This window comes from Bolinopsis microptera, chromosome 1, assembly GCF_026151205.1.
Source record: "Bolinopsis microptera isolate Bmic1 chromosome 1, MBARI_Bmic_1.0, whole genome shotgun sequence".
Taxonomy (NCBI): Eukaryota; Metazoa; Ctenophora; class Tentaculata; order Lobata; family Bolinopsidae; genus Bolinopsis; species Bolinopsis microptera.
Window position 1 is genome coordinate 6,519,935 of NC_087072.1, and position 27,118 is coordinate 6,547,052.

General features: G+C 37.0%; 1 protein-coding gene and 1 long non-coding RNA gene across 2 annotated transcripts; both read left to right on the forward strand.

Moving 5' to 3' along the window:
* Positions 1 to 534: 534 nt before the first annotated feature.
* Positions 535 to 7,921, forward strand: LOC134823361 (uncharacterized). Its single transcript, XR_010161282.1, has 2 exons — positions 535 to 883; positions 7,337 to 7,921. It is a non-coding gene; the product is annotated as an uncharacterized LOC134823361 (long non-coding RNA).
* Positions 7,922 to 11,445: 3,524 nt separating this feature from the next.
* LOC134825867 (carboxylesterase NlhH-like) lies at positions 11,446 to 27,028 on the forward strand. The gene is made up of 4 exons (XM_063838058.1): positions 11,446 to 11,836; positions 18,563 to 18,742; positions 22,169 to 22,296; positions 26,112 to 27,028. The coding sequence occupies exons 1-4, from the start codon at positions 11,446 to 11,448 to the stop codon at positions 26,616 to 26,618; spliced, it is 1,206 nt and encodes a 401-aa protein (XP_063694128.1). The 3' UTR covers positions 26,619 to 27,028.
* The last annotated feature ends 90 nt before the right edge of the window (positions 27,029 to 27,118 follow it).

Genomic DNA, 27,118 nt, shown 5'->3' on the forward strand with positions numbered 1-27,118 from the left:
CGCACACGTGCAATCGTTTGATATTGTTACGCAGTTAGGTATTGCATCGCGTTAAAAGTTGACAGGTGATACTCATAAAATATTTGTTTCAAATATTATTTGATCAAGACCGCGCCACCCCAGCGAACGCCGCGGGCTTCATACCTCGCACAAAATGATTGAATTTCACTTTTAAAATCTCCTCAAGCTTCATGTTAAGTTAAATTACGTATGTTTAGTTTTAAAGTAATCTTGTTCTTTAGATAATTGTCTCAATAATCGAATATCGAAGAGTTTAATTCAATCCAAGGAAAATTGTTCAAACTATGAGTGATCATGAATAAAAAATGGATAATTTACACGTAAAATTTGCCTCAAAATTTGTTTTGAAAAATAACCATAACTCTGGCTATGATTTAAATTTTGAAAATTTAAAATGCTTGTGCCGCGCACAAAAATGTTCCGCGCATTTAAAACGTGTCGATAATGCGCCCAAACCAATGTCGCGTTAGATAATAGTGAATAAGCTGGTTGAATTCACAATTTTCATTTTTGTTACAGTTTGTTGCTTTGTGTGGCAGCCATATTGGTTTTGTGCGTGCGCAACTATTGCGCGCTATCTACATATCTTACCGTTAAATGTACGTTTACAGATTTAATCGAGATCTTTGCGAGGCTTTCATAATTATGTAATATGTATGATATAGCTTGATATGCTGTTACTTCAAATTGCTGTAATTTCTATTTATATTGACTTAAGTCGAGTACAAAATGAAATTATTTGCTCTCTAATTTTAAGGATGTCGACCTGCAACTGAAACTGAGTGATATTCGACTATTTCAATTTAGATTCGCTAGTCAACAAAATGGTTGCTCACTCCGAAATAACGACTTTCAAGTAATGGTATGTACCCTATTTTTTACAACAAGGCTCCCAGCATTATAGTAAAACATAGAGTTAGACAATATTTTAATATAAACTATAATTAATTTTTGACCGGGAACATTCAGCAGTTAACTTTGTCGTAAGTTCTTTCATCGTCCCCACTAGTTCACTACATACGCTAACCAATAAACCTCAATTAGGATGGTTTTTGCAACACATTCTACAAGCTTAGAACTTATAAAGTAACAGCACCATCATAACCCACACATCACCTTTGCACAAATCAGCTATTCCCCATTCACTCACGAGCGTCGACATATCTCCCCATGTACATCTGTAAACTGGAGCGGCCCCCCGCGATGCGGAGCAGGTGAGCTACCTGGTTCGGGCTACTTCACTTATCAGAGTACGCTAGCACCACAATACACTCGCTTCAAGCCCTCAGATTTGCACGCATCCATCACCTTCACAGGGCCGGCTGCCCACATTCTGTAAAATCCTGATTCTATATGCTCGCGGGGTCTATTACCTGTTTGAGCTCTATTATTACGCGCACGTGCCCAGTGTACAGCTCACCGGCTTGCGCTGTCCTCTTGGCATTGTTGTCGCCTTTATGACCTTCAAATCTAAAAGTAGGTTGAGGGCACTACATGGGGTCTAGCGCTGCCCCGTGTCAAAATACATACATACATACATACATACATACTCGTGCCCAGTTCTCAGAGAAGATAGATTTGCTGTATTTTAAAACAAGTAACTCGTGCCCAGTTCGCAGAGAAGATAGATTTGCTGTATTTTAAAACAAGTTACTCGTGCCCAGTTCGCAGAGAAGATAGATATGCTGTATTTTAAAACAAGTTACTCGTGCCCAGTTCGCAGAGAAGATAGATTTGCTGTATTTTAAAACAAGTTACCCGTGCCCAGTTCGCAGAGAAGCTAGATATGCTGTATTTTAAAATAAATGACTCGTGCCCAGTTTGCAGAGAAGATAGATTTGCTGTATTTCAAAACAAGTTACCCGTGCCCAGTTCGCAGAGAAGATAGATATGCTGTATTTTAAAACAAGTGACTCGTGCCCAGATTGCAGAGAATATAGATTTGCTGTATTTCAAAACAAGTAACTCGGGCCCAGTTCGCAGAGAAGATAGATATGCTGTATTTTAAAACAAGTGACTCGTGCCCAGTTTGCAGAGAATATAGATTTGCTGTATTTCAAAACAAGTAACTCGGGCCCAGTTCGCTGAGAAGATAGATTTGCTGTATTTTAAAACAAGTTTCTCGTGCCCAGTTCGCAGAGAAGATAGATTTGCTGTATTTCAAAACAAGTAACTCGGGCCCAGTTCGCTGAGAAGATAGATTTGCTGTATTTTAAAACAAGTTACTCGTGCCCAGTTCGCAGAGAAGATAGATTTGCTGTATTAATAAAACAAAAGTTAATAAAACAAAAGTTAAATTTATTACCAATTATTCAATCAATACATATCATAAATTCTAATATTGGAAACACAATGCAGAATGGATGTCTTAAACTATAATTTGTTGTCACTAATAATCTATTTACTTTCAAAGTTGAAATTTAGTTAAGTATGAAATGCCACCACATCATAGTTAGGGTAAAATATAATTCTTAAAAATTTTAAAATTAAGAAGATTGCTCTATGACTTAAAATTTAAAATTTAGCTAAAGATGTCTAATTTTTAAATAGTTGGTTACAGTTTATGACAGTACTGGCATGACCAATTTTATTGTGGCTGGTAAAAGGACCCAGTTGCCTGTAAGGGCTTTACCGAACCCCTGGGGACCACAATGTGATAGGATCAGGCCAGATGTTTCTATGTAGAGCAATTTATTTATTTCGGAGCTATGGTTACGTGGTATAGTTGGTGGTCATGTTTAAAGGTCAGTTTATCCTTGTGTGCTAATTATCCATCCAGATGCTTAGTGATGTGAGTAAATCATGCCCTTCTACATTATATATAACGTTTAACTATAAATTTGTTTTTACCACAGAAACTGTGGCACTAAGGTCAAGAATTAAAAATGTTTACTCTCATTGATAGTTAAAGCGTTTTTTTTTTTTTTTTTTTTTTCCCCAGCACTACTACACAACAAAAACCTGTCGGCCCACCGAGGAAACACAGTCGCAGAACAAAGAACCCAATTGTGCTCCTCTATTCTGCGATCGTGTGTATTTACTATAAACTAGCTAAATGCAGTTAGTAAAATTTTCTGGAATCATTAAATTCGTTTGATTAGTTTATGTGTCAAAGTAATGTCCATGATAATCATATTTTTGGATCCCCGGTGGGCAAACACTCGTCACAAAGGCTAAGGCAAACCTGTCAATGTTTCACCATACGAAGTAAGGAGATTTGAACACATACTCAGCCTACAACTCCACCCATGGGACGATACGTCGTGAGCCTCAAAATATATAGCACATACCCAGTTAGCAAACACTATACACAACAAACATACGATACCAATCAATGTATAATGCCATTACTTCATTTAAAAGAAAATACATCTGCTATCTAATTTTAAAAAAATTGAAGAATAAACCTGAAGAGAGGAGAAGGAGAGAGGGGTTTGGGAGAGGTAGAGTAGGAAAACAACAAGATCCTGTGCCGCAGGATTTTAAAATTTGTTGTATGATGATTCGTTTTGTGTCGTCTCTTAGATTAATATAGGTCTGATACCCTAATTGTCATGGTTTTTTGCAATAACACCGTGGTTTACTCATGTGATTATGTTTACTAAATCAACCTATTTCAATGATAATTCATTTGCATCAAAGTTGTAACTGCACCAAAGTTGTCGGTCATATTTAGACTGTAGTTCTAACAAAGATTTCTTAAGATTATTCTTGAATATACTGATGGGAGTGGAGAAGTCTATTTCACTTGTTGACTTACGGCAGTGATTCCAAATACTAGTTGATTGATAGATGAATAGTGAGGATGGAGTGGGTGGGATGAAGTAGTTGTCTCGTCTTGGTGACCTGTTGAATAAAGAGAACATTGAGATTGGTGATTGGAACTTATTAATTTTGAACATTTCCAGTAAACAGTGCAACTTATGAAGATTGTGGACAGTCAGGAAGTTATACTCGTTACAGATTGGTTTACTGTGTTCTAGTTCAAAGAAATCTTTGCCTAACATCTGCTTGATAACTTTACCGGTCTTATCCCTAGTGATAGGCCTTACTCTGGCACATGTTTTGAACTTATTGAAGTATGCATCATTATCACCAAAGAGAATTCTTATGCATTTCTTTTGTGTTTTAAATATGGCTTCTAGTTTATTATTTGATACACCTCCCCAAACAGATATTCCATAACATAGGTGTGATTCAAAAAGGGTGTGGTACAGGTCCTTATATAGTTTTTTAGGTACACAGCGTCTAATTCCACATAGTCTACCTATCTCACATTTCAATTTACGGTTTAACGCTCTTAAGTGAGCATCCCAGTTCAGTTTTTGGTCAATAATGACTCCAAGAAACTTAGTTTCCTCCACCTTTTTAATTACTATATTATTTAGTGTCAGTTCTAATTCATTGGTGTTTGAATCTGGTTCATTTCTACAGTTCGGCTTAAAGTGGATATAGCAACATTTCTTTATGTTGATATGCAGCAAGTTACTCTTCATATACTGATGAACAAGTTTAAGAATTTTATTAGCTTTGCAGTAAAGTGTTTTTATACATTTATCTACAACAAATATGTTGGTGTCATCGGCAAAAAGTATAAACTTACCTAGGTCTGATACTCTATATATTTCATTGATGTAGATAATGAAAAGCAAGGGACCTAATACTGACCCCTGAGGAACACCAAATATTACAGACAGTTTTTCGGATTCTTCTCCAAGTACTGAAACATATTGCTGTCTATTAGAAAGGTAACTGGCTATCAATTTATTTGCAGTCCCTCGAATTCCATAATCATTCAGTTTTTTAAGCAGTTTATCATGACAGATTGTGTCAAAAGCTTTACTTAAATCAATGAAGATGCCTAGTACGTGATTTTTATCTCTTAAAGATTTTTCAATGTAGTCGACAGAAAAGTTGAGTGCATGGCTTGTCGAATGATTTTTTCTGAAGCCATATTGATTTTCATATAATAATCCTTGCGACTGAAAGAAACTGTAAAGCCTGGAGAATATGATTTTTTCAAGTATTTTACCGAATATTGCTAAGGTTGAGATAGGCCTGTAATTTTCAAGAAGCTCAGCATTTTCTTTCTTATATATTGGACTTATTTTACCTACTTTTAGGTCGTCTGGAAAAAATCCCTGTTGCATACATTCGTTGTACAATACCGATAGTAGTGGGCTAATTTTGCCTGATACTGCCTTTACTATATGTACTGGTATGTCGCTAGCCTTGCCATTCTTAAGTTCCGATATGATCTTAGCCACCTCCTCAGGTGAGCAGTCATGTAGATATATATTAGCTGTATTCGATTTAGGTAAGGAGTCACAGAAACTTGGAAGCTGATTTATTTGTATCTCTCCTAGTTCTGTGTAGGCTGCATTAAGGTTAGATGCTAGGGATACAAAATACTTATTGAATTCATTAGCTATAACTCTGCGATCAGTTATCTTTTCATTGTCTATGGTAAATATAGGTCTGATATCACGTTTCTGTTTGCCACGAATTTTATTTATCAGTTCCCAGGTTTTCTTGGAATTTCCCTGAGTTTCAAGAAACTTGTCAGAATAATATTCAGATACAGCTTTTTTACGAACCTTTTTTAGAGCCTTTCTATATTCTTTGTAGTCATCATAACGGTTTCTTTTATTACAGCAGATAGAACACACGCATGTGCCCCCTTTTGTGTCAGTTTCGCCTTGTTTACACTTAACTTTCCTGACTTTCGCCCAGTCATCATACAGCCCATGGCAGTGGTTTACTGAGGCTATAATCCCGCCAGTAATCCATGGGTTGTTCTGCATAGTGCGCTTAGTGGTTTTGGGTACAGCTAGTTTGCAGGTTTCGTCAATGCTGTTTTTAAAGATATCATGAAAGTTAGTAAAATCTATAATTGGTTCATTGTCTAGTTTGTTACCCAAGACTTCAGCAAATTTATCAGTGTTTGATTTACAATAGTCATAGTATTGAGTGTGCTTGTGAATATTTTTGGTCTTTCTAATTTCCCAGTCAAATATTGTAAATATAGGTAGGTGATGAGATATGTGATCAGTTATGACTCCAGAGGCAGTAACAGAGTCTAGGTCATTTGTAATGATGTTGTCGATGCACGAGGCATTACATCCAGGCTTTTCATGAGTTGCTAATGATATCAATGGAAGAAGCCTCTACTAAATAGGACATCTTCATACTGTGCAATAATGCTACTGTGGTTACTATGGAGATTAATGTTAAAATCACCTGCAATGTGTGTATGTTTTGGTGCTTTATCAAGTATTGACGACAATTCTTGGAGAGCTTGCTCAGCATTGCCACTTGGAAGGCGGTATATTACTCCTATAGAAGTAGAGTTTCCTAGACTACCTATAGTTACAAAGAGGGTTTCTAGATTTTCTGTCACTTGGGAAAGGTATTTTAAAACAAGTAACTCGTGCCCAGTTTGCAGAGAAGATAGATTTGCTGTATTTTAAAACAAGTTACTCGGGCCCCGTTCGTAGAGAAGATAGATTTGCTGTGTTTTAAAACAAGTTACTCGTGCCCAGTTCGCAGAGAAGATAGATTTGCTGTATTTTAAAACAAGTTACCCGTGCCCAGTTCGCAGAGAAGATAGATTTGCTGTATTTCAAAACAAGTAACTCAAGCCCAGTTCGCAGAGAATATAGTTTTGCTGTATTTCAAAACAAGTAACTCGGGCCCAGTTCGCAGAAAAGATAGATTTGCTGTATTTTAAAACAAGTAACCAGTTTGCAGAGAAGATAGATATGCTGTATTTTAAAACAAGTTACCCGTGCCCAGTTCGCAGAGAAGATAGATATGCTGTATTTTAAAACAAGTGACTCGTGCCCAGTTTGCAGAGAAGATAGATTTGCTGTATTTTAAAACAAGTTACTCGTGCCCAGTTCGTAGAGAAAATAGATTTACTGTAGTTGTCAGTTTACGGACAAATAAAGTCGAAAAGCATTAATCAAAATATGTTTTTGGCTGTCCCAAAATTTCGGATTCTTTTTCTGGAGTTTGGAATTAGCGGGAATTTTAAAACTCTCGTTGTGGTACCAAACCAATATTTTCAGCGCAGAGTTTTAGCGCGCGCCGAGAGCACACGCGTATTTTTGCATTGAAGTCGCGCGTTATTTGCACGTGCACTTCTACAGATTAAAATTAGGAGAGGGCCCTTACTGCTTACATTACTAAGTTGTTATGTAGTAATATTGTGAATTTGTCCGAAACTGGAAACAAATCTTGTAAAATTTTACAAATAGAAGTTATAGTATTACTTGACTGTAAAAATTTACCGAGTTTCACTTCCATATTTCAGGATCCGACCGCTGATATTAAAATTGAAGAGTCAGATTTCATTGGAACATGGAATTACTGTAATGGAAAATAAAACAGGTCTTGCTGAGGATGAAGAAATGTTATGTGGGGAGAAAATGGGCTACTGGAAGTGGACCTTCTTAAACAAAGACGACTTTCACAAAATGTTTAAAAGATCACGGTCGCGGCATCGAACCCTGGACGTTTCCCCTGCCACGGTCAGACACTCGAGAATAGTACTAGTAGTGTGCGCTACTCGAGCTGTTGACATATGAGTTCTTCGGTGTTATTTATATTTAATTGTAATATGTAATGACTGACAGTGCGAGATATCTTTTTTTGTTTCTATTTGATGTGTTTAGTGTTTGTGTTGCATTCTAATATAAACCGCGTATTAGTTTCGTGTCAATTTTAAATTTGATAAGTTTATCTTTAAACTGTATTTATTAGCAGTAATAGTTACATTTTGGTATTATACCTATATTTATTATTGTAATACTGTTGTATAATGCTGTTTCTTCCTCATTGTAGCTTACATATAGGATAGCATACTTTGCTCTGATCTTTAATCACAGTTGACAATACTTGATTAGGGTTAATGATTGTACGCGTTTGAAATCTTGATTTGATATCATTATAACCTTTACTAATGTTCAGACGAATGAATTTGATGTTTTATTTTTCCACGGCACTATTGAAAATCCTTTAAGGGATAGAATCGGCACTGTCAAATATCTTTAAAAGGTTCGTAAACGGAATTACAGTCGATCTCCTGACAAATTTATGTCGAAAATTTGTTTTAACACGCGCAGCAATATGAAGCCCGCGGCTTTCGCCGGGGTGCGCGCGTCGACGAGTCTAACCCGGCGCGCGTCTTGATAGGTTAAAAGATGTATCAATATGATATCACAATATGAGAATCGAGCGCTATGAAAAATTTGCGTTCAAATTTGCTTACCCATATCCTGGGTTTTCTAGCAATTTTATGTAATGTTAAAACACATTTTGCAATAGTTAAATCGTAAATCTAGTATATTATATGTTGTTTACATTGCTCTCCATGGCCATTGCGAATGCTTGTGAATTGACAACTGGTTTGATATATTCTAGGGTACACGTAAGATTTAATTGTTGGCAGGGGTTATCCTTCTGTAACCTTTGACCCTCACCTTTCATCGTTTGGCTGTGTAGACCACAGTCCCCAAACAAACAAACGAAACAGGAGCTTGCATGAATTTGATAATGTATGTAACTAAGCCCTGGGATTGATGGCCCAGCTTGGGCTGAACTGGCTAGCAGCTCATTATGTCTGAGGGAGTGACATGCTATTTTAAATCTCCTACTTTGTATCTTGTTTAATGATATTATGTAACCTGAATTCCTTTTACAAGATATTATGTAACCTGAACTTGTTTTCATGAGATACCACACAATGACTTTTTGTATGTCCGGTCCTAAATTTTCTCTTGAGCAATTGACTGTGTCCACATTTCTTCTTTAGAACAGAACTATTCACATGAGCATCTGGATTTTCAAATATTGTTTCGCTTGTGTAAGGGATTCAAGGGCCTATGTACACTAAATCATACATCTCCGTAAGTTCTCTTGCATGATCAATGATCAATCCTCCCATCACTTGGTCTTGCCGATGTTTGTGGGTGATCCTGCACAGGCTACAGCCGATTTGACTCTGAGCAGGGACTCATTAGCCCCATGAACATGTCCTCAGATCTGCAAAGTTCACGTTTATAATGATATTTAGCTCCTCCATTCCACTTTTTCCATGTCCAACAGTGAGCCCTTGTTGCTCCTGTCACCTGTGCCATTCCCCATTCCTATTATCTTCTCATACATCTGCTGTATGAGTAACTGCCATGCTATCTTATTGGGAATATCATTTGGCTATTGTCTTCTCATACATCTGCTGTATGAGTACCTACAATTTTATTGGGGATATCAATATCTTGATCATTTCTCCAGGGTGCATGATACCAAACGCTTTGTGAAATGTGTGAACATCTGAACAACTAGTATATTGCAGCCCTTCACACCTTGGTACCAAAATCTATTGGGATTTTGACCTGTCTGGTCTAATTCCAATCTGATTTCTGCCCAGTATTTTTTGTTTTAATATTAATCTAAGAGACGACACAAAACGAATCATCTGTACAACAAATTTTAAAATCCTGCGGCACAGGATCCTGTTGTTTTCCTACTCTACCTCTCCCAAACCCCTCTCTCCTTCTCCTCTCTTCAGGTTTATTCTTCAATTTTTTAAATTAGATAGCAGATATATTTTCTTTTAAATGAAGTAATGGCATTATACGGGGGGGGGGGGGGGGGGGGGGGGGGGGGGGGGGGGGGGGGGTGTAATGACTACTTTTGGGGACTTGGGGAATTACGTCAACGATTTTACCCCGAGTCCCCATGATTTTTAGTCCCCATTAGTCCCCAAAAGTCTCCATTAGTCCCCATTTAGATGATTTTTAGTCCCCATTAGTCCCCAAAAGTCTCCATTAGTCCCCATTTAGATTTATCCTACTCTTATCTTGGACAAAACATCTCGATCGTATCGTTATTAAACTAACTTGAAAACCATAAATAACTGTCAAAAATTCTGGGGACTTATGGGGACAAATGGTGAATTACGTCAACGAGTTGACCTCTAGTCCCCACGATTTTTAGTCCCCATTAGTCCCCAAAAGTCTCCATTGGTAGTCATTACCCCCCCCCCCCCCCATTATACATTGTTTGGTATCGTATGTTTGTTGTGTATAGTGTTTGCTAACTGGGTATGTGCTATATATTTTGAGGCTCACGTCGTCTCGTCCCATTGGTGGAGTTGTAGGCTGAGTATGTGTTCAAATCTCCTTACTTCGTATGGTGAAACATTGACAGGTTTGCCTTAGCCTTTGGGACGAGTGTTTGCCCACCGGGGATCCAAAAATATGATTATCATGGACATTACTTTGACACATAAACTAATCAAACGAAATTAATGATTCCAGAAAATTTTACTAACTGCATTTAGCTAGTTTAAATAGTAAATACACACGATCGCAGAATAAAGGAGCACAATTGGGCTCTTTGTTCTGCGACCGTGTTTCCTCGGTGGGCCGACAGGTTTTTGTTGTGTAGTAGTGCTGGGGAAAAAACACGCTTTAACTATCAATGAGAGTAAAAATTTTTAATTCTTGACCTTAGTGCCACAGTTTCTGTGGTAAAAACAAATTTATAGTTAAACGTTATATATCGTAGAAGGGCATGATTTACTCACATCACTAAGCATCTGATGGATAATTAGCACACAAGGATAAACTGACCTTTAAACATGACCACCAGCTATACCACGTAACCATACCTCCGAAATAAATAAATTGCTCTACATAGAAACATCTGGCCTGATCCTATCACACTGTGGTCCCCAGGGGTTCGGTAAAGCCCTTACAGGCAACTGGGTCCTTTTACCAGCCACAATAAAATTGGTCATGCCAGTACTGTCATAAACTGTAACCAACTATTAAAAAATTAGATATCTTTTGCTAAATTTTAAATTTTAAGTCATAGAGCAATCTTCTTAATTTTAAAATTTTTAAGAATAATATTTTACCCTAACTATGATGTGGTGGCATTTCATACTTAACTAAATTTCAACTTTGAAAGTAAATAGATTATTAGTGATAACAAAATTATAGTTTAAGACATCCATTGTGCATTGTGTTTCCAATATTAGAATTTATGATATGTATTGATTGAATAATTGGTAATAAATTTAACTTTTGTTTTATTAACTTTTGTTTTATTTTAACATGTTCCGGATCATTCTGTTGGAAGCCTTGGCATTATATCTAAGATGCCAAAAATTACACCCACAATAACTCATTGTTTTGCTCTTCTTTGGAACTGGAGTGATACATGAAAATAAATTATGGCAGAAAACTTATCTAAGTTTTTGCATAAGAAATTGAAAGTTTACTAAGAATAGTCCATCATTTTAGTACCATTATGCTATGCTGTATACCTCAAAATGGATATCCATATAATTTACATTAAAAATATCACAACAGATTTCATTATTTTCCAGTTTTGAATAATATATCATTATCAGCTATGAGACGACTATGGGTACTGCTAGCTCTCCTGACAATTGCTGTGTGCTACTCTCCCATGATCCTAACCTACGTCTTATCTGCTACTTGTCTTATAGCTGTAGCGTTAATGCTTTATAAAAAGTTCATCAGAAAAAACAAGGAATCTCTTGCGGCCCTGTTCCTGTCAGTTCTGCTTAATCAGATTGCACTAATCTGCAGGACACTTAGATATCTTAACTTTGTTTCTGATGTGGAGTCCTTGAGAGCACCTAATTACATGACCTTGCTGCTGAAGCCCCATCCAGAGGTTACGTATGAGAGGATGCAGATTAAAGATGATACTATTAATATGATGATCTATCGACCCAAAGTTATAAAGAACGACGGATTGATTGTTTATGCACACGGTGGTAAGTAGAGTTCAATTCTTTATTTCTTTACTTGTATTATAAACTGAAGTCGTCTTTTACCATAATAGCTTAATATGACTTGACATAGATACATACTATTTGACATTTTTGTTAGAAAGACTACAACACACAACACAACATAGACAGCCAAAATGCCTAACATTGTCCTCAAACTTGGTTCCCCGTTTTTAGTGTTTTTGGTGACAGTACAGTTGATATTGCATTGGATATCCGTCATTTATTAAGTGAATGGAGCTTTTCATTTCATTACAAGGCATTTTATTGCTTTTTGTGCAAACCATGGTTTTCCTTTCTGTCCGAAAATTTGAATTTTTGTTAGAAATCTCCGTTTTGGACAGAAATAATGCAGTGTTACTCTGCGTCAATAACACATTTTAAACACAATCCAATGCCCCTGATAACATATTTAACTTTCTTGTATGGCACATAATATATGGCAATCTACTGAAACTATTTAGTCCTATTACTGCATAATCACTTAAATATAAATGTTGGGGCACGGTGATTTCTTATAATTTCCGGCCTTTTCCATTTAGCTACACCTTAGCTTTAGGTTTAACTCCTCAGTGTTAATGTCGAGGAGGGTAATTAATCAAAACACTCAGGATTTCCGCCCCTTTTGTAGGTCTGCTGCAAAGGTAACTAGTCTATTCTTCTATTGTATTGATAGGTTGTACTGAATGGGCGATGATCATAGCGAGTAGTATTGAAACGCTATATATATACAGTTGTGAGCAAACGCATCTGTGTCAAAATGTTGGAAATTGTTGAACAGGTTTTAAAGATTTACAGTTTACGACTTTCTGGGTTATGCGAAGTTTTGATTAGGCTACCTTAATTTGATGTATGAGGGGTATATATATATTATACAGTGATACACTTGTTATAGTTATGTTATGTAAACTTAGAATTAGTGATTTTGCAAAGTTCATCCTTTATGCCGACGACGCAAACATATTAATTAGTGGAACCACCCTAGAAGAAATACAATTAAAAGCTAATCAGCTAATTTCACGTCTTGTAGATTGGGTAGGTGTTAATGGGCTATCTTTAAATGTAAAAAAGACGTGTTACATGATTTTCACTAGAAAAAGAATCGACTTCAGCGGCTTTAATTTGTCCATTGACAACACTGTAATCGAACGTAAGACTGAAGCAAGATTTTTAGGAGTGATCCTAGACGAAAAGCTCACTTGGCAAAAACACATTACGGCCGTTAGAATAAAGATGGGTCGCTACCTCGGAGTTATGTATAAGCTAAAGCACCTTCTACCTATCAAAGCCCGCCTAAACATTTTCCAAAGCCTTATCCAATCCCATTTAAATTTCTGTTCTTTAGTGTGGGGCTTTGCCTCAAAATGTCACATTGAATCTCTGTTCACCAAGCAAAAGCAGGGAATTAGAGCTGTTATGTCAGGATATGTAAATTATAGATATAAAGACGGCAATCCCCCGGAGCACACAAAAAGTGCGTTTAGATTGCATAATATCCTAACAGTCCATAGCGTCATTGTAAAAAACGCTCTTATTCTACTACACAAAGTAAGGAACATGCCAAGCCTTCTCCCTAAATCCATCAAAGAACTTTTCCCTCACGATATTCCCACCTATAATTCCACATACGAACATAACCTTTCTTGGTTCACAACTTACAACGGCCCAACATTTAGAAATACTCTTTTCTTCAAAGGACCCATGCTCTCTATTACAAAGCAAAGTAAGGATATAACTATTCCAAGTTCTACCTTTTCAATTGAAATCTTTAAAAATTCAGCTAAGCGCGAACTCCTCAAGCTGCAAAGCTCAGGAGACGATGAAAATTGGCCAAATTTCTTACTTTATAGTATACCTGGGCTAAGAAAGTCTCAAAGAGAAGGGCGCTCGCAAATAGACTACAGCACCGAGTTAGTAAGCGACAACGCGTAAAGAAAGATCACTCGCGACAAATGACTATGATCTTTTATCAACAACATATCATTTTAATTTCACTGCCATTATGCAATGCCGAATTTACATCTGCCGCGCAAAACTTTTTATCTATTATTATTAAATAGTAATTAGCATGTTTACAAATTGCGACTTCAACCAGTTTTGCAGACCGTTAGTTATATAGTACTTTTAGTAGGGCATTTATTTTAATATATTTATTTTACATTATTATATTTTAGTGTGACTTCTATAATTTCATTTATGTAATAACCATTGATCAATAAATTGCGGCACACGCCAACCTCCACCGTGGGGTTTCAAACAAACAGTAGTCCTATCACGTGGCCGATCTTAATTAGCTGCATTTGTTTGTTACCCCACATCATAAAAACACCGCGTCCACATGATTAAAACCACACTGCCTTTTATTATGTTGCCTTTTATTATTATATGTTTATTTTATTATTATATGTTGTGTCTTAATCAATAGTGATGGTGCACGCTGCACCAAATTTGTCTATGCCGTTAAATTCAGAGATATTGCTCACAGTCGTTGATTCTGAAGTTTCTCCATCATTAAAAATGGTTAATCATTAAAAATGATTAATCACAATCATTGTGAGGGTTTTAAAAGATCCGCAAATTTAATTTTTCGCCGTAATATTATTTGAGTTTAAAGTTTTTAATCAAATGTGCCACAACATTTTTAGCTTTCATCTCTACAATTATTTGAGCGTAACAACATCTTTTTCCAACAGTGGCTAACACATCTAACTATTAGTATAAAACCAATATTATTTACTGCTAGTGGTATGTGTGATCCGCTAGTGGTTCAATGTTTACTAGTGATCTACTCTTTCTTATCTTCCTCTCCCCTGGCTAAACGTATTCACACCCAAGTGTATACAAAGTGAATTGCCATTCTTACCTTTGCTTATAAAGTGTAAGGTATCCTTTATATGGTGTGTTCTTTATGTGCTTCAATTGTGCTGAATTACAGTAACCGTGGCCCGGAACCGTTGAGGAATAGTAATTATTTTAGAAACGTTACATTTAATTGTTTACTTGTTGCCATAGTGTTTCGTTTGTTGCCATTTTAAACAGCTACCTCAAACATGATTCAAATTTAAATGCGTGGTAATAGCAGATTGGTCAAATCGAAATCATGGATATGATGTTAACGTGAACAACCCACATCTTCATTAGATAACTTTGCATTTATCGCACACCCGCTAGTCAAGAATTTTGGCAATCAGTCATCAACATTTCATGTTGGTCTAATAATTCAATCGGAGTCTAATTACTCACAATAAATCCCCACGCCTTTCATATTTTTCGTAGCGAATATGTCAATTCTACTGAAACTTAAGAACTGGTCACAAGAATTGTCCTTTGTTATAAAAATTTAACACTAGGAGTTAATGACTAACGAAGTTCAAAGTGAGATCAAATAATAACTAAATAACAAAGATAATTGTAACAATGATAATTTTATACATTTTAACACCATCTGTTAAGTCGGACCGGAAAATGTTTTAAACCAAGTTATAGATTTCCCCACCTTGGTCATAAAAACCGTTTCTTAGGTCAACAGTAAAATGTTGTGCGAGGCGTGTTCATATTGTGTTCATAGTCGAGTGTCGACCAAATCTTTCTCCATCGCGAAAACTTCAGTCGGACATGTTCATTAATCAATACAATTCTAGAAACGTAAAATTGTTGCTACATCATTCAGAGATTAAAACTGATTAAATTGATCAGTATTTAAATTTATTCATGGGTAACCTAACCAAGTTTTCCTTAAAGTCACATCGTTTGAGTATTTGCTAACCCAAAAAATATTTATTTTTACAAAAATCAGTCGGTGGCTATAGAAATATTATGACTAAGAATTAGCCACTGGGGGTACTTCATTCAATGTAAAATTTAATTATTTAATATTTGAATAGGAACATTATTTATTAGTCTCATCGTTAAATTATCAGAAATTTAGAACTGTCAACATCAAAATTTAATAACATACAATAATTTATCACATCACAAAAATAGGTGTCAGAATAGCAGAATAGATGTTGTTTAAAAACGTTAGATGAGAGGTCTGACAATGGTTTGACTCATGGAGACTCCATTATGATTTATGAGTGGCAATAACAACTGCTGTTGTTGCTGTTGTTGCTCATTTCTTGTAATATTCTTTGTTAACCACACGCAGTACACCTCTAATCTCTATGTTGTACACTAAACAGGGTGTCTCGCTTCTTCGTATCAGCTCAATGAATATTTTTAGAAATTAGACCAACCAATCTTTGATTGATCTCGAAAATCCTTTTTATTTTGTGCCCATAATTCTGAAGTGTGAATGCGTTTGATATGACGTTTTTGTGACAGTAAAACATGCAACTTGTGTGTTATGAGAACATGTTAAACAAATTGTGTAGTTCCGCATTCCACTGTACATTCCTTGTTAATACGTCATGTGTCTAGTACATTGTACACTGTACATTCTGATATTACTCACAAGTGCAAATCTTCACGTTATACTTATCTATCATCATTAACAGTATTTAATTATCTGCCTTAACGGTATCTTGTAACATTTTACATGTTACTACACAACGTAATTAAGAAAAAACGTGATACAAAACTATGATTGGAACTTGTTTGTTGACAACAAAATAGTTGATAATTAATCATAAAGAGCTTACACAAGCCGATTTGTCGATTTATGAAGTAGGAAAATATGATCTACACTTATAATCTCAAGATGTGTGTTTGTGTGTTCGTTCGTTCGCGTAGAATTTCCGAGCGGCTTAATCAAGAAAACGGTTAGAGTTATGGGACTGGTTTTTTCGGTATAGTGCCGACAAAACTCTGACTAAGCCAAATGATTAAGGTTTTTTAAATCGGCCGGTGGTAAGTGGTTTAATTGATCATTTTGTGACCCAGATGTGATACTTAAGTGTCTCAAGTACTCTCTCACTTTCCCACTCTCGCTCTCTCTCCTCCATAACAGATTTGCTATATATTTAGGTAATTTGACGGTAGACCTCAAGATTCCCTATCAAGAATAAAGTGTGTAAAAAGCTGAAGACTATAATTTACACATGTATTTTGAAAGCTCCTGCCAAAACAAACTTTTCGTATCACTTATATGTTTTAAATAATCCCCTCCAAGTATTACTATTAGATACGTGAGGGGCACTCTGAATTAAATTGCGGTCTGTTTGGACTGTTTGGACTTCATACTTTCGCACCGGTTCAACTACGAAAATGTAATGCATGTTTTCCAATATAATAGGCGGGTTTATACTTTTGCATTTCAACTGCGATAGTGAAGTCCCGGCTGTAGGCACGGGTTACACTAGTCATTATATAAAGCATAAACTTATTCTCTAGACTGGGTAGTGGGTATAGTATCCCACACGCTTTCATGATGTGTTATACTACACTGGCCTTTCTCAACGTTCTTATTTATGTACATTTGATGGTGTTACATTACAAGTATCTGAAAGTGTAGTTTCTACAGTCTAACTTTCAAGACACACAAAATATAAACCAACTTGATTTCTGCTCCGTGCTCGGATTCTATTTTCCTGGCTTGCCTTGAAATAGTCGGGAAGTTGTATATTGAGGCATCCGGAGACATGAAATGTTACCGAAGCTGTTGTGGTACTTGTGTATCAAATTCGCTAGCACCTCGCCTCTTTGTTAACGTAAAGTAAAGTTAGTTTTCACATCTCCTATTGTGATGAAAAGGTTTACAATGGCTCCATCGGTTTACCGCCTGACGAAATAGCCGATAATTACGTTGCTATGTGCGCTTATATACAACACCAACACGCCAAGTACCTGTTATCTTGTATTTTCTCAACTGTACACGTCCTAATTTCATAACATATCTTACTTCTTAAAAGCTCAGTTTCCGAACACATTGTGCATTGTACATAATAACATAGTACCATAGGGCATAGTATATACTGTATACTTACATAGTGTGCGTACACTTGGAGCAGCTAGATCTGTATTGAATGCGCCCTGTTTGGAGTTGTATTATTAAGGAGTTTACATAGTGTTATAGTGTGCGTACATTGGGCGACAATATTGCGACAACGTTGCGACAACGTTGCGACAACTGTATGCCCTGTTAGGAGTTGCGACACTGGTGTTGCTAAGGAGTTGCTGTTACGCTTCGCCAGGATCAACTACTAAATCGTGTCTACTCTGATTACCTGCTCGATATTATTATGAATACTGAAATCTAACCATTTGCTATAATAACGGTCTCTATCAGCGTTGTTTAATCCCACCTGCCAGCTACTGTTACATCCTCCGTTCCAGCTCTTTTGTTCGTATCAGATATTTGGGCATTTTCTTTGTTTAACTTGTGACGTGTTATTGCGTTTTATTATACTCATTTGCAGATATAGAGTTCTCGTTTTTCAGGTGTTCTCAGTCAGTTTCGAAAAACTATTCATCGTGTCTTACCCCCCCCCCCCCCCCTCCCCCCCCCCCCCGCATTGCACGAAGTTTGAAATATTCAGGAAGTGGGCGGTGCCTTTAAAGTGTGTGATGTGTCCAGTATAGTTAGTAGTAGTAAAAGAAGATGTGTGACTGGAAAAAGTTCTGTGTATTATGTGGACTGTGTACTGACTCAACTCAGACAACTGACTTTGACATAATATTCTACTGACACCTAAGACCTTAACAATACCCACGGTGTAGTACTGTGTACCCCTCTCTAGATATAACAGTGATTGCGCACATCTTCCCCCTCAGGCGGCTGGGTCATGTTCACGGCGCGCATGTTCCACAGCGCAGTCAGCTGGATAGCGCACGAGTGCCAGATGGTTACTATATCTGTGGACTACAGGAGACCTCCAGAACATCCCTTCCCTACTCCTCTGCTAGATGTTCACTACACAGTGCTGTGGGCTCAACTCAATGCTCAGAAACTTGGTTTGTTATTGAATTATTACAGGACTGTAATTTCAGATTATGTTTCATCAAAATTACTGGATCTATGTAATATGTACATAGCAATATGTTATGATTTTATCATAGTACAGGGAAATCCGTCTGAAAAAATCGATCTGCTGACACACGAAGCTTTCAGAGGATTTTTGACGTTTTTGAGTCCCATTAGGTGCCCTTTATGGCTGACCAACTTTTCCAAACTTTTCCAAACTTTTCCACGTGGCTTAAGGCCACTTTTTGCCACTTTACCACTTTTTACCACCTTTCTTGTTTGTCGAATATCTTTAGTTGTGAACATCGTAAAAGGTTGCGAATCAATCGAGTGTGTTCATATTATCAGGAAGAAAACTTTTGTCCTAACAATTTTTACGTCAGATAATAAGTTAATTGGATAATTATCAATTAACCAATTAGCAAAATTCTAAAATTTTTTATTGGCTAAAAATGGTCGGAATAGCTTAAAACACGGAGAAAAGTAGTTTTTAGAAAACATTTGAAAATTTTTCACTTACATTTTTTTTTCAAGACTTCAAAAAATTTCGAAAATTCAAAATATTTTTTTCCGCCAAAAGTGATCAAATTGCATGAAACGCGGAGAAAAATGATTTTCAAAAAAAACTTAGAGAATTTTTCATTTCAAGAATACTTAAATCACCAATATTTGTAGTTAGAGTTTAGTAAATCTCGGCAGATTTTAGTAATAATCAGGATTTACTAACTCTAAGTGGAAAGGTCTGAAACTGAAAAACGTTAAGTTTAACCATACGATCGCGATATAAGAGTTTCATAACTAATTATAATACAGCCTTATCGATTTTCACAGAAACCGCACCAATGGCACAGTCAAGATCGAAACGATAGCCTGCTGTACTGCCATTTTATTGATTTCAATGATGAATCAGTGGGGTTAAGATAATCACATTTGTAATAAATAAAACCTCTCTGTACCGTCAATTGTGCTAATCTAAACCGGCCTACCTGTATTACCAGACCTCTTCTTTTCCTCAACAATCAAACCGAGTTGTTCATATCGCATTTGGTGGGTGATGTAAACTAAGTAGTAATACATATCGAGCTATATTCAATCACAATACGACACAGTACGTGTATATTATATGGCTCTTAATGAGGTTTATGAAACGCTTTATACCGTGAGAAACCCGGTATAGAGAGGTTTTACAGTTTATCACGAAAACGTCTACTTGGTCTCATGGCCCATTTACAGTTCGAAGAAGGGCAAGAACAGATCAGGGAAACTGAGGAACAGCCAGGTCCAGGAAGCAAGTGTAAAATATACACCTTCCAACATCTACTGTAACTGTTTTGTATTGTACTGCATACCGCTTCATTTGCGGGATACCTCAAATCACCCTCATATGTCAGGGTCGGCTAAAAGTAAAATCAACAAGGGTAACATACGGGAAAGGGTAAGATTTAGATACGAGTACAGTGTCGGGCAAGGGGTAGTAAAGAACCGGTAATAATTAATTAATTAATTCAGTGACATGTTCCACGAGAGTCAGGATATTTTGGAAATTGCTAATAGAGACAGATCCTGATCAGGAAGGATTGTTAATGTTATTGAGGATGTTGATTTGAAATCCGGACGTCGTGAAGTAAAAATACAGGTTCTTCCCGCAGGATATTCGGGGCCCATGATGATCAGCTCGGGATTAATGTGGGACAGATCGAAGACTGACAACTGAACCCAATTGAACCTAGTTCACACTAACCAATCAGCTTAATTGGTTAGGGTTAGGGTTAGGGTTAGGGTTAGGGTTAGAGTTAGGGTTAATCGAAATGTCTAAATTGGGTTCAGTTGTCCGGTAGCCCGCTCTTGCGAGTTGACATTCTAAGCTTTTTGGTCTTTTCTTGCCTTCTTTGAGCTGTCAAAGAGCCATGAGACCAAGTAGACATTTTCGTGATAAACTGTAAAACCTCTTCATATCGGGCCTCTCACGGGAGAAACGAGAAGTGTACGGTATAGAACATTTCATATACCTCATTAAGGGCCATAATATAATATACACGTGTTGCATTGTGTCGTATTGTGATTGAATATAGCTCGATATGTATTACTACTTAGTTTACATCACCCACCAAATGCGATATGAACAACTCGGTTTGATTGTTGAGGAAAAGAAGAGGTCTGGTAATAAAGGTATATATAGTAGGCCGGTTTAGATTAGCACAATTGACGGTACAGAGAGGTTTTATTTATTACAAATCTTAACCCCACTGATTCATCATTGAAATCAATAAAATGACAGTACAGCAGGCTATCGTTTCGATCTTGACTGTGCCATTGGTGCAGTTTCTGTGAAAATCGATAAGGCTGTATTGTAATTAGTTATGAAACTCTTATATCACGATCGTATGGTTAAACTTAACGTTTTTCAGTTTCAGACCTTTCCACTTAGAGTTAGTAATTCCTGATTATTACTAAAATCTGCCGAGATTTACTAAACTCCAACTACAAATATTGGTGATTTAAGTATTCTTGAAACGAAAAATTGACTAAGTTTTTTTTGAAAATCATTTTTCTCCGCGTTTCATGCAATTTGATCACTTTTGGCGGAAAAAAATATTTTGAATTTTCGAAATTTTTCGAAGTCTCGAAAAAAAAATGTAAGTGAAAAATTTTCAAATTTTTTTCTAAAAACTACTTTTCTCCGTGTTTTAAGCTATTCCGATCATTTTTAGCCAATAAAAATTTTTTAGAATTTTGCTAATTGGTTAATTGATAATTATCCAATTAACTTATTATCTGACGTAAAAATTGTTAGGACAAAAGTTTTCTTCCTGATAATATGAACACACTCGATTGATTCGCAACCTTTTACGATGTTCACAACTAAAGATATTCGACAAACAAGAAAGGTGGTAAAAAGTGGTAAAGTGGCAAAAAGTGGCCTTAAGCCACGTGGAAAAGTTTGGAAAAGTTGGTCAGCCATAAAGGGCACCTAATGGGACTCAAAAACGTCAAAAATCCTCTGAAAGCTTCGTGTGTCAGCAGATCGATTTTTTCAGACGGATTTCCCTGTACTATCATGTTTATGTGGTCCTGTAATTTGTATCGTTTCGTTTGTGGCTTATCATGAACTGATTACATTTTCTATATTATATATTTTATTCAAATCTTTTCCGGTAGCACTTGCTCGCATAGTAACTCTGACGAATATAAAGATTAAAGAGTCACAAAAATAGTTATAATTGACTAATATTATATAAGTTTGTAGGAAGAAAAGAAACAATAGGTTTGGCTCCTACAAGTCACTCTTGAATGGTTTGGATAATTGATATATAATTATTATATTCATATGGGGTTTGGTTTAGTGCCAAAGCGAGTTATACATAGAACTCATTTAATCATGTGTAATACAAGTTTGTAAACCACCCCTCCCCCAGGTATAGACGCTAGCAAAGTGGTATTAATGGGGGACAGTTCTGGTGGGAATCTAGCTGCAGCAGCTACAACTCTACACAGAGACGATAAGGAACTAGATAAGCACTCCTTCCCGGCTATTAGAGCTCAGGTAACATGTCTCTCAAGACATTATATTAGGGTAGATTCAAGACAAAACCTGGACTTATACAAGCGGTAAACGGGGCCGGGGGCTGGCCCTTTGCTGTTTTGTCCAGGTTGAAATCTATCTTTAGCTTTCCGTTTTAGGAATGCATGAAGAAATGATGGCCCTTAAGAAAGCCATGAAGGTAATCACATCGCTGGAGATTTTTGGAACCGGTCACGAGGGCGGAAATCATGCGAGCGTAGGACACGAGAGTGGAGGTCACGAGGGCGAAGGACCCAAGGGCGGAAGTTTCTTAAAAGGTTGGACACGAGGGCGAAAAAACGATCTCATGACTAACTTTTTCATGGAACCATACACCGTCCTAAATGTTGAACTAGTAATACTACAAAACCTGCAACATCACACACTTACTTGATTAGGTCTCCTCAATCATTCGAGTGGCCTGTACCAATGAACTCCCGTTTGTGTCGTAATCTCCCTCCAGCTCGCTCCTTCTAGATCTATATCATTGTTTCCTGAAAACGCTGCAGCATCTTCCAGCAAACATTTCATCCACAACATCACACAACTTACTTCTAATTGTATAAATTACATTTCAATTATTTTAGTGATCCTGATTTCGAATTCATTGTAACTTTACTTACAGTTACAAAACACACAGGGTTATAGAGAACTTCAAACGCTTAAAGTTAATATAATTTACAATGTAATCAATCAATTTTGGCAATTTACCCGAATAAACTTCCGCCCTTGGCTTGGGTCCTTCGCCCTCGTGACTTCCGCCAAAGTATCCTATACCAGGAGATTTTATATTGATAAATTGATATGATACTTGCTATCAAAACTTAATTTATCATCAGTATGACGTATAGTAGAAATGGAAAACATTATAACTCAGTAATTTGGATATTTTCGCCTAGTGAGTAGTGATGTATCAAAGTTGGCTTCCTAAGAATATTGAAACAAAGGGATTACCTACAATTGAACAAACTCACGGAATATTGCCACAGCAGTACTAATTTAATATATTATATTATTTTATGGCGTAAGAGCAGTGTGATATGAAAATGTACAATGTCGTATAAATTAGTCAATTGGTAGCCCTAATTTTGTGTTCGTAATCGAGTACATAAGATATAACAGAGACCTTCTAATTCCTATGCTAATTGTACAGAAATTATGAAGAGGGTGATTATGGGTAGTACTCTAGTTAATGTTGTACTGCACACCTTCCTATACCGTGCCTTTATATACCGGGTACAATAAACATTGTACATCGATATACCGGACATCTTCTTTTAACTTGTTTTGTTCAAGAAATACATACATTCCCATGGTATGGGTCATATTGCATTTGGTGGTGTTTTTAGTGCATATATCGATTCTATCACCACACGACGCAATACGTGCATATAAGGACCCTAATGAGGTTTATAAGAAGTTTGCCATGTTATTTGAGAGGCTATAGATACTGGAGAACCGGATCATATGAACCTCTCTATACCGGGATTTTTCCCTATGCCGTGCACTTTTCACCCCCCCCCTCCTAGATGGCCGGTATATAGAAGTTGTACTGTAGTACCATATTTTGTGTAGTGTACGTGTGGTCGTGTGCACTGTGCACACGTTTTGGTGTGACTGCACTATATCTCACGTTGTTTGTTAACATATTGTAATATTGTGATATTACATCGTAATTGTTGCAAGTTGCAGTTTGGCCTCATATCGTTCTCTTGAGGAGGTGACCCATTCTTGCTTTGACACATGACATCGATTTAAAATTAGCTTCCAGGACCGATCAATCAAAGTCCAGAATCACTGTCATGTCGTGGTCAAGTGTCCAAACAAACATGTTTCGCTTCCTCAGTCCTCAGTCCTCACCAGTGTCTAGATAACATGTACGCCATCGGCCATTTCGGTACTTGTTTTAAGTCAGTTCACTAGGAAATACATTATCCTGAAGACCAAGTTAAACCTTGGCCTTCTCATAAAGTCTGTTTCTGTACATGATGTTTATCAGATACAGTATATTCAATTCGTTGGTACCTGCAGCCTTATAGTTATGTTTGTTTGGTTTAGTTATGCCCCGGTAGTGGTCTGAAACTCAATTTAGAGTGTACCGTTGACGTTGAGTCTTATGATGGTCTTGGTCAGGAGTAGCCTCGCTAATCTCGTCAGCACTGTGTTGCTCCGGTGTACGCATCAAGCTTGTCTGAATACGTTTCAATATAATGACTGACAGTAGTTTCCGCGGGCAAGTCACAATTGTCACTGGTCTTACATTCTCAGGAGGTCCTAGCACTTTCTTTGGCTTTTGAATAGGTTTAATATTTCCTTGACCAAAGCATGTCATGAACAAGTTGGTCATGAATGAGTTGTTGAGGCAGTCAGCATACCGGGAAAAACTACCTGATTAGAGTATTTGACAAGTTCACCGGGGATGTCATCTGGACCAGTAGCACGGCCGTTCTTAGCCTTTTAGCAGCAACTTCAACTTGCTGATAGGTGGAAGAAGCTGTAAGGGGCAGCAAAAAAGGCATAATCTTTTTTTCGTTTTATTAAGGAAAAAATGTAGGTGGGCAGCACATAATTTCGTGTCGTCACTATATAGGCTGTATGAATCATCGCAAACATCTATACCAACTATATAAGACCCATTATCTCGTAAAGTCATCAAACCCTCTGCTTTTCTGTATCTTAATAATTCAGCACTATTTATTTGTCTTCTACTGTTGTATGAACTTGTATTGTTGTTGTGATCCACTGTCATGATTAAATTTAAAGATAATGGATAAAATGATTTCGCAGCATAACCTAGGTCCTCATTGAATTACCGTCAAAGTTGAGGACGACAAGCTGATACCAACAATAAAACGGCAGCTGGTACGCATAATTGACTTGTGACCTAGAATAAATTGTGTGTTAGATAGTGATAATGAAATAGCTCTGTGAATTAAATGACCGATGAACCACCTTTGACAAGCAACTGGCTTGACAAAATCGTGTACCATAATCGTTCGACTATTGTCGACTATTTGTTCTGACGCCGCTCATTTCATTATCTTTACTCTTAAATTAATTTATCACTTAAACAATTATAGTGCCTGGTTCAAATAAAAGGGTTGATAAAATTGCCTGTACCGCTTGTCGCTTGAGCAGCAGATAGGAATGTAAAAGTGCAAAAAGAGTCTTTCACATATTATGGAGTGCCTGCACAAACAGTCACACTAGAATTTGACTTTAGTGGAAGGCGCGATGACAAAAGTTCTGTTAGAACTCATTACAGTCTAAGTTTCTCGGCGCGCGCGCAACTTAGCTTAATTCGATCGATTCACTATATAGCTGGACTGTCATGTGTATTGTACAGTACATAACAACCTGCTGCCTGCATGACTTTGACTGGATAGCGTTTCCAATAGGACACATTTCTTCAATAGCATATATTTCTATCTCCACTGTTAATCATTAATTTATCCATTCATAAGAGTCGTCGGTAAATATAATTAGTATATTGCATAAAATAATATGTGAGTGCATCACGCAAGAGGGCACGCCCATTTTCATATACAATTTTTAAACTAACAAGTTATTGGTTGTACGGAAAGTGATGACATTGTATCAAATACGATTATTTACCTGACATTCTTATATTATCAGCCACCCTGTCCTGTATAGTGTATACAGTGTATCTCCATTTATCTCATTTCCTACGTGACATTGTATGGAGACCTAACATAATTGAATCTCATGAACACGTACAATATACAGTATATATACTACTCCTTACTCCTTACCCTACTGCACTGAAAAACACCCAGGTGTTAATCTACCCGGTGCTGCAGTCCTACAACTATAGCTACGGCTCCTACATAGAGAAAGACCTGACTAATCTTAGAAAATACGTGTCGTACTACATCGCTGGGGATCTGTCTCTGAACAATAAAGCTGGGGACCCTGCCCAATATAAAGGTGTCCCGGCTTACTGGTCCGCAGTCGTTGACACCTCAGTCACTGGTAAAGATCTCGCGGTAAAGAGAAGTCTAGAATCATCGCCAGATAACCTAGATAACGTATACGCTTTCCCGCTGCTAGACGATGACCCAAATGGTCTACCCCCCACCTTTGTGTTAGCCCTAACCAGGGATGCGATACGGGACGATGGGGAGCACTACGCTAAGTGGTTGGAGTACAGTGGGGTCCGGGTGAAGTATGTGGAGGAAAGTCAGGCAAATCACGGGTTTATGTTCCTGTATGGTACAGACGAGTGTGCTCTCAGCTATCTCAAGAGTCTTGCTAAGTTTGTGTGGCAAAATGTTGAAGAGTGATTTTTTTTTGCGTTCCCTGTTTTGTTTGAATATGTTGACGATAATGTAGTTATCATCAGTTCTTATTCGCTCCACCATTGGCTTTGTGTTCGTTAAGGGCGAGTGAGCTTTTTGTCATGTGCTATTAATATTTGTGGAATTTGCGCTTTTCCCTTTTAAGTTGTTACGGTACTAATAATATCTGCGTTTAATGCGACCATTTCTGTTATTTTCTGATAATTAAGCTGTTGTTGATATCTTAAATTTATATATTCTGATTATTGTGGTATCAGACTCTTCTAGGAAGGCGAGTCCTAGGAGAACATAAATGTTAAATTAAATAAAAATTTTTTGTGTATATTGTGTAATGTGTAATGTGTATACGCCCAGAGCTTGAGAGCTTTATTATATAGTTAAATGTTCCTGTTCAGGTAGTTGTAGTTACTGTGGAATGTTGAAGTATATTCTAACTGAAATGATCGTTCGACGACAAAATTGCCAGTTCTTGTAAATAAATCTTT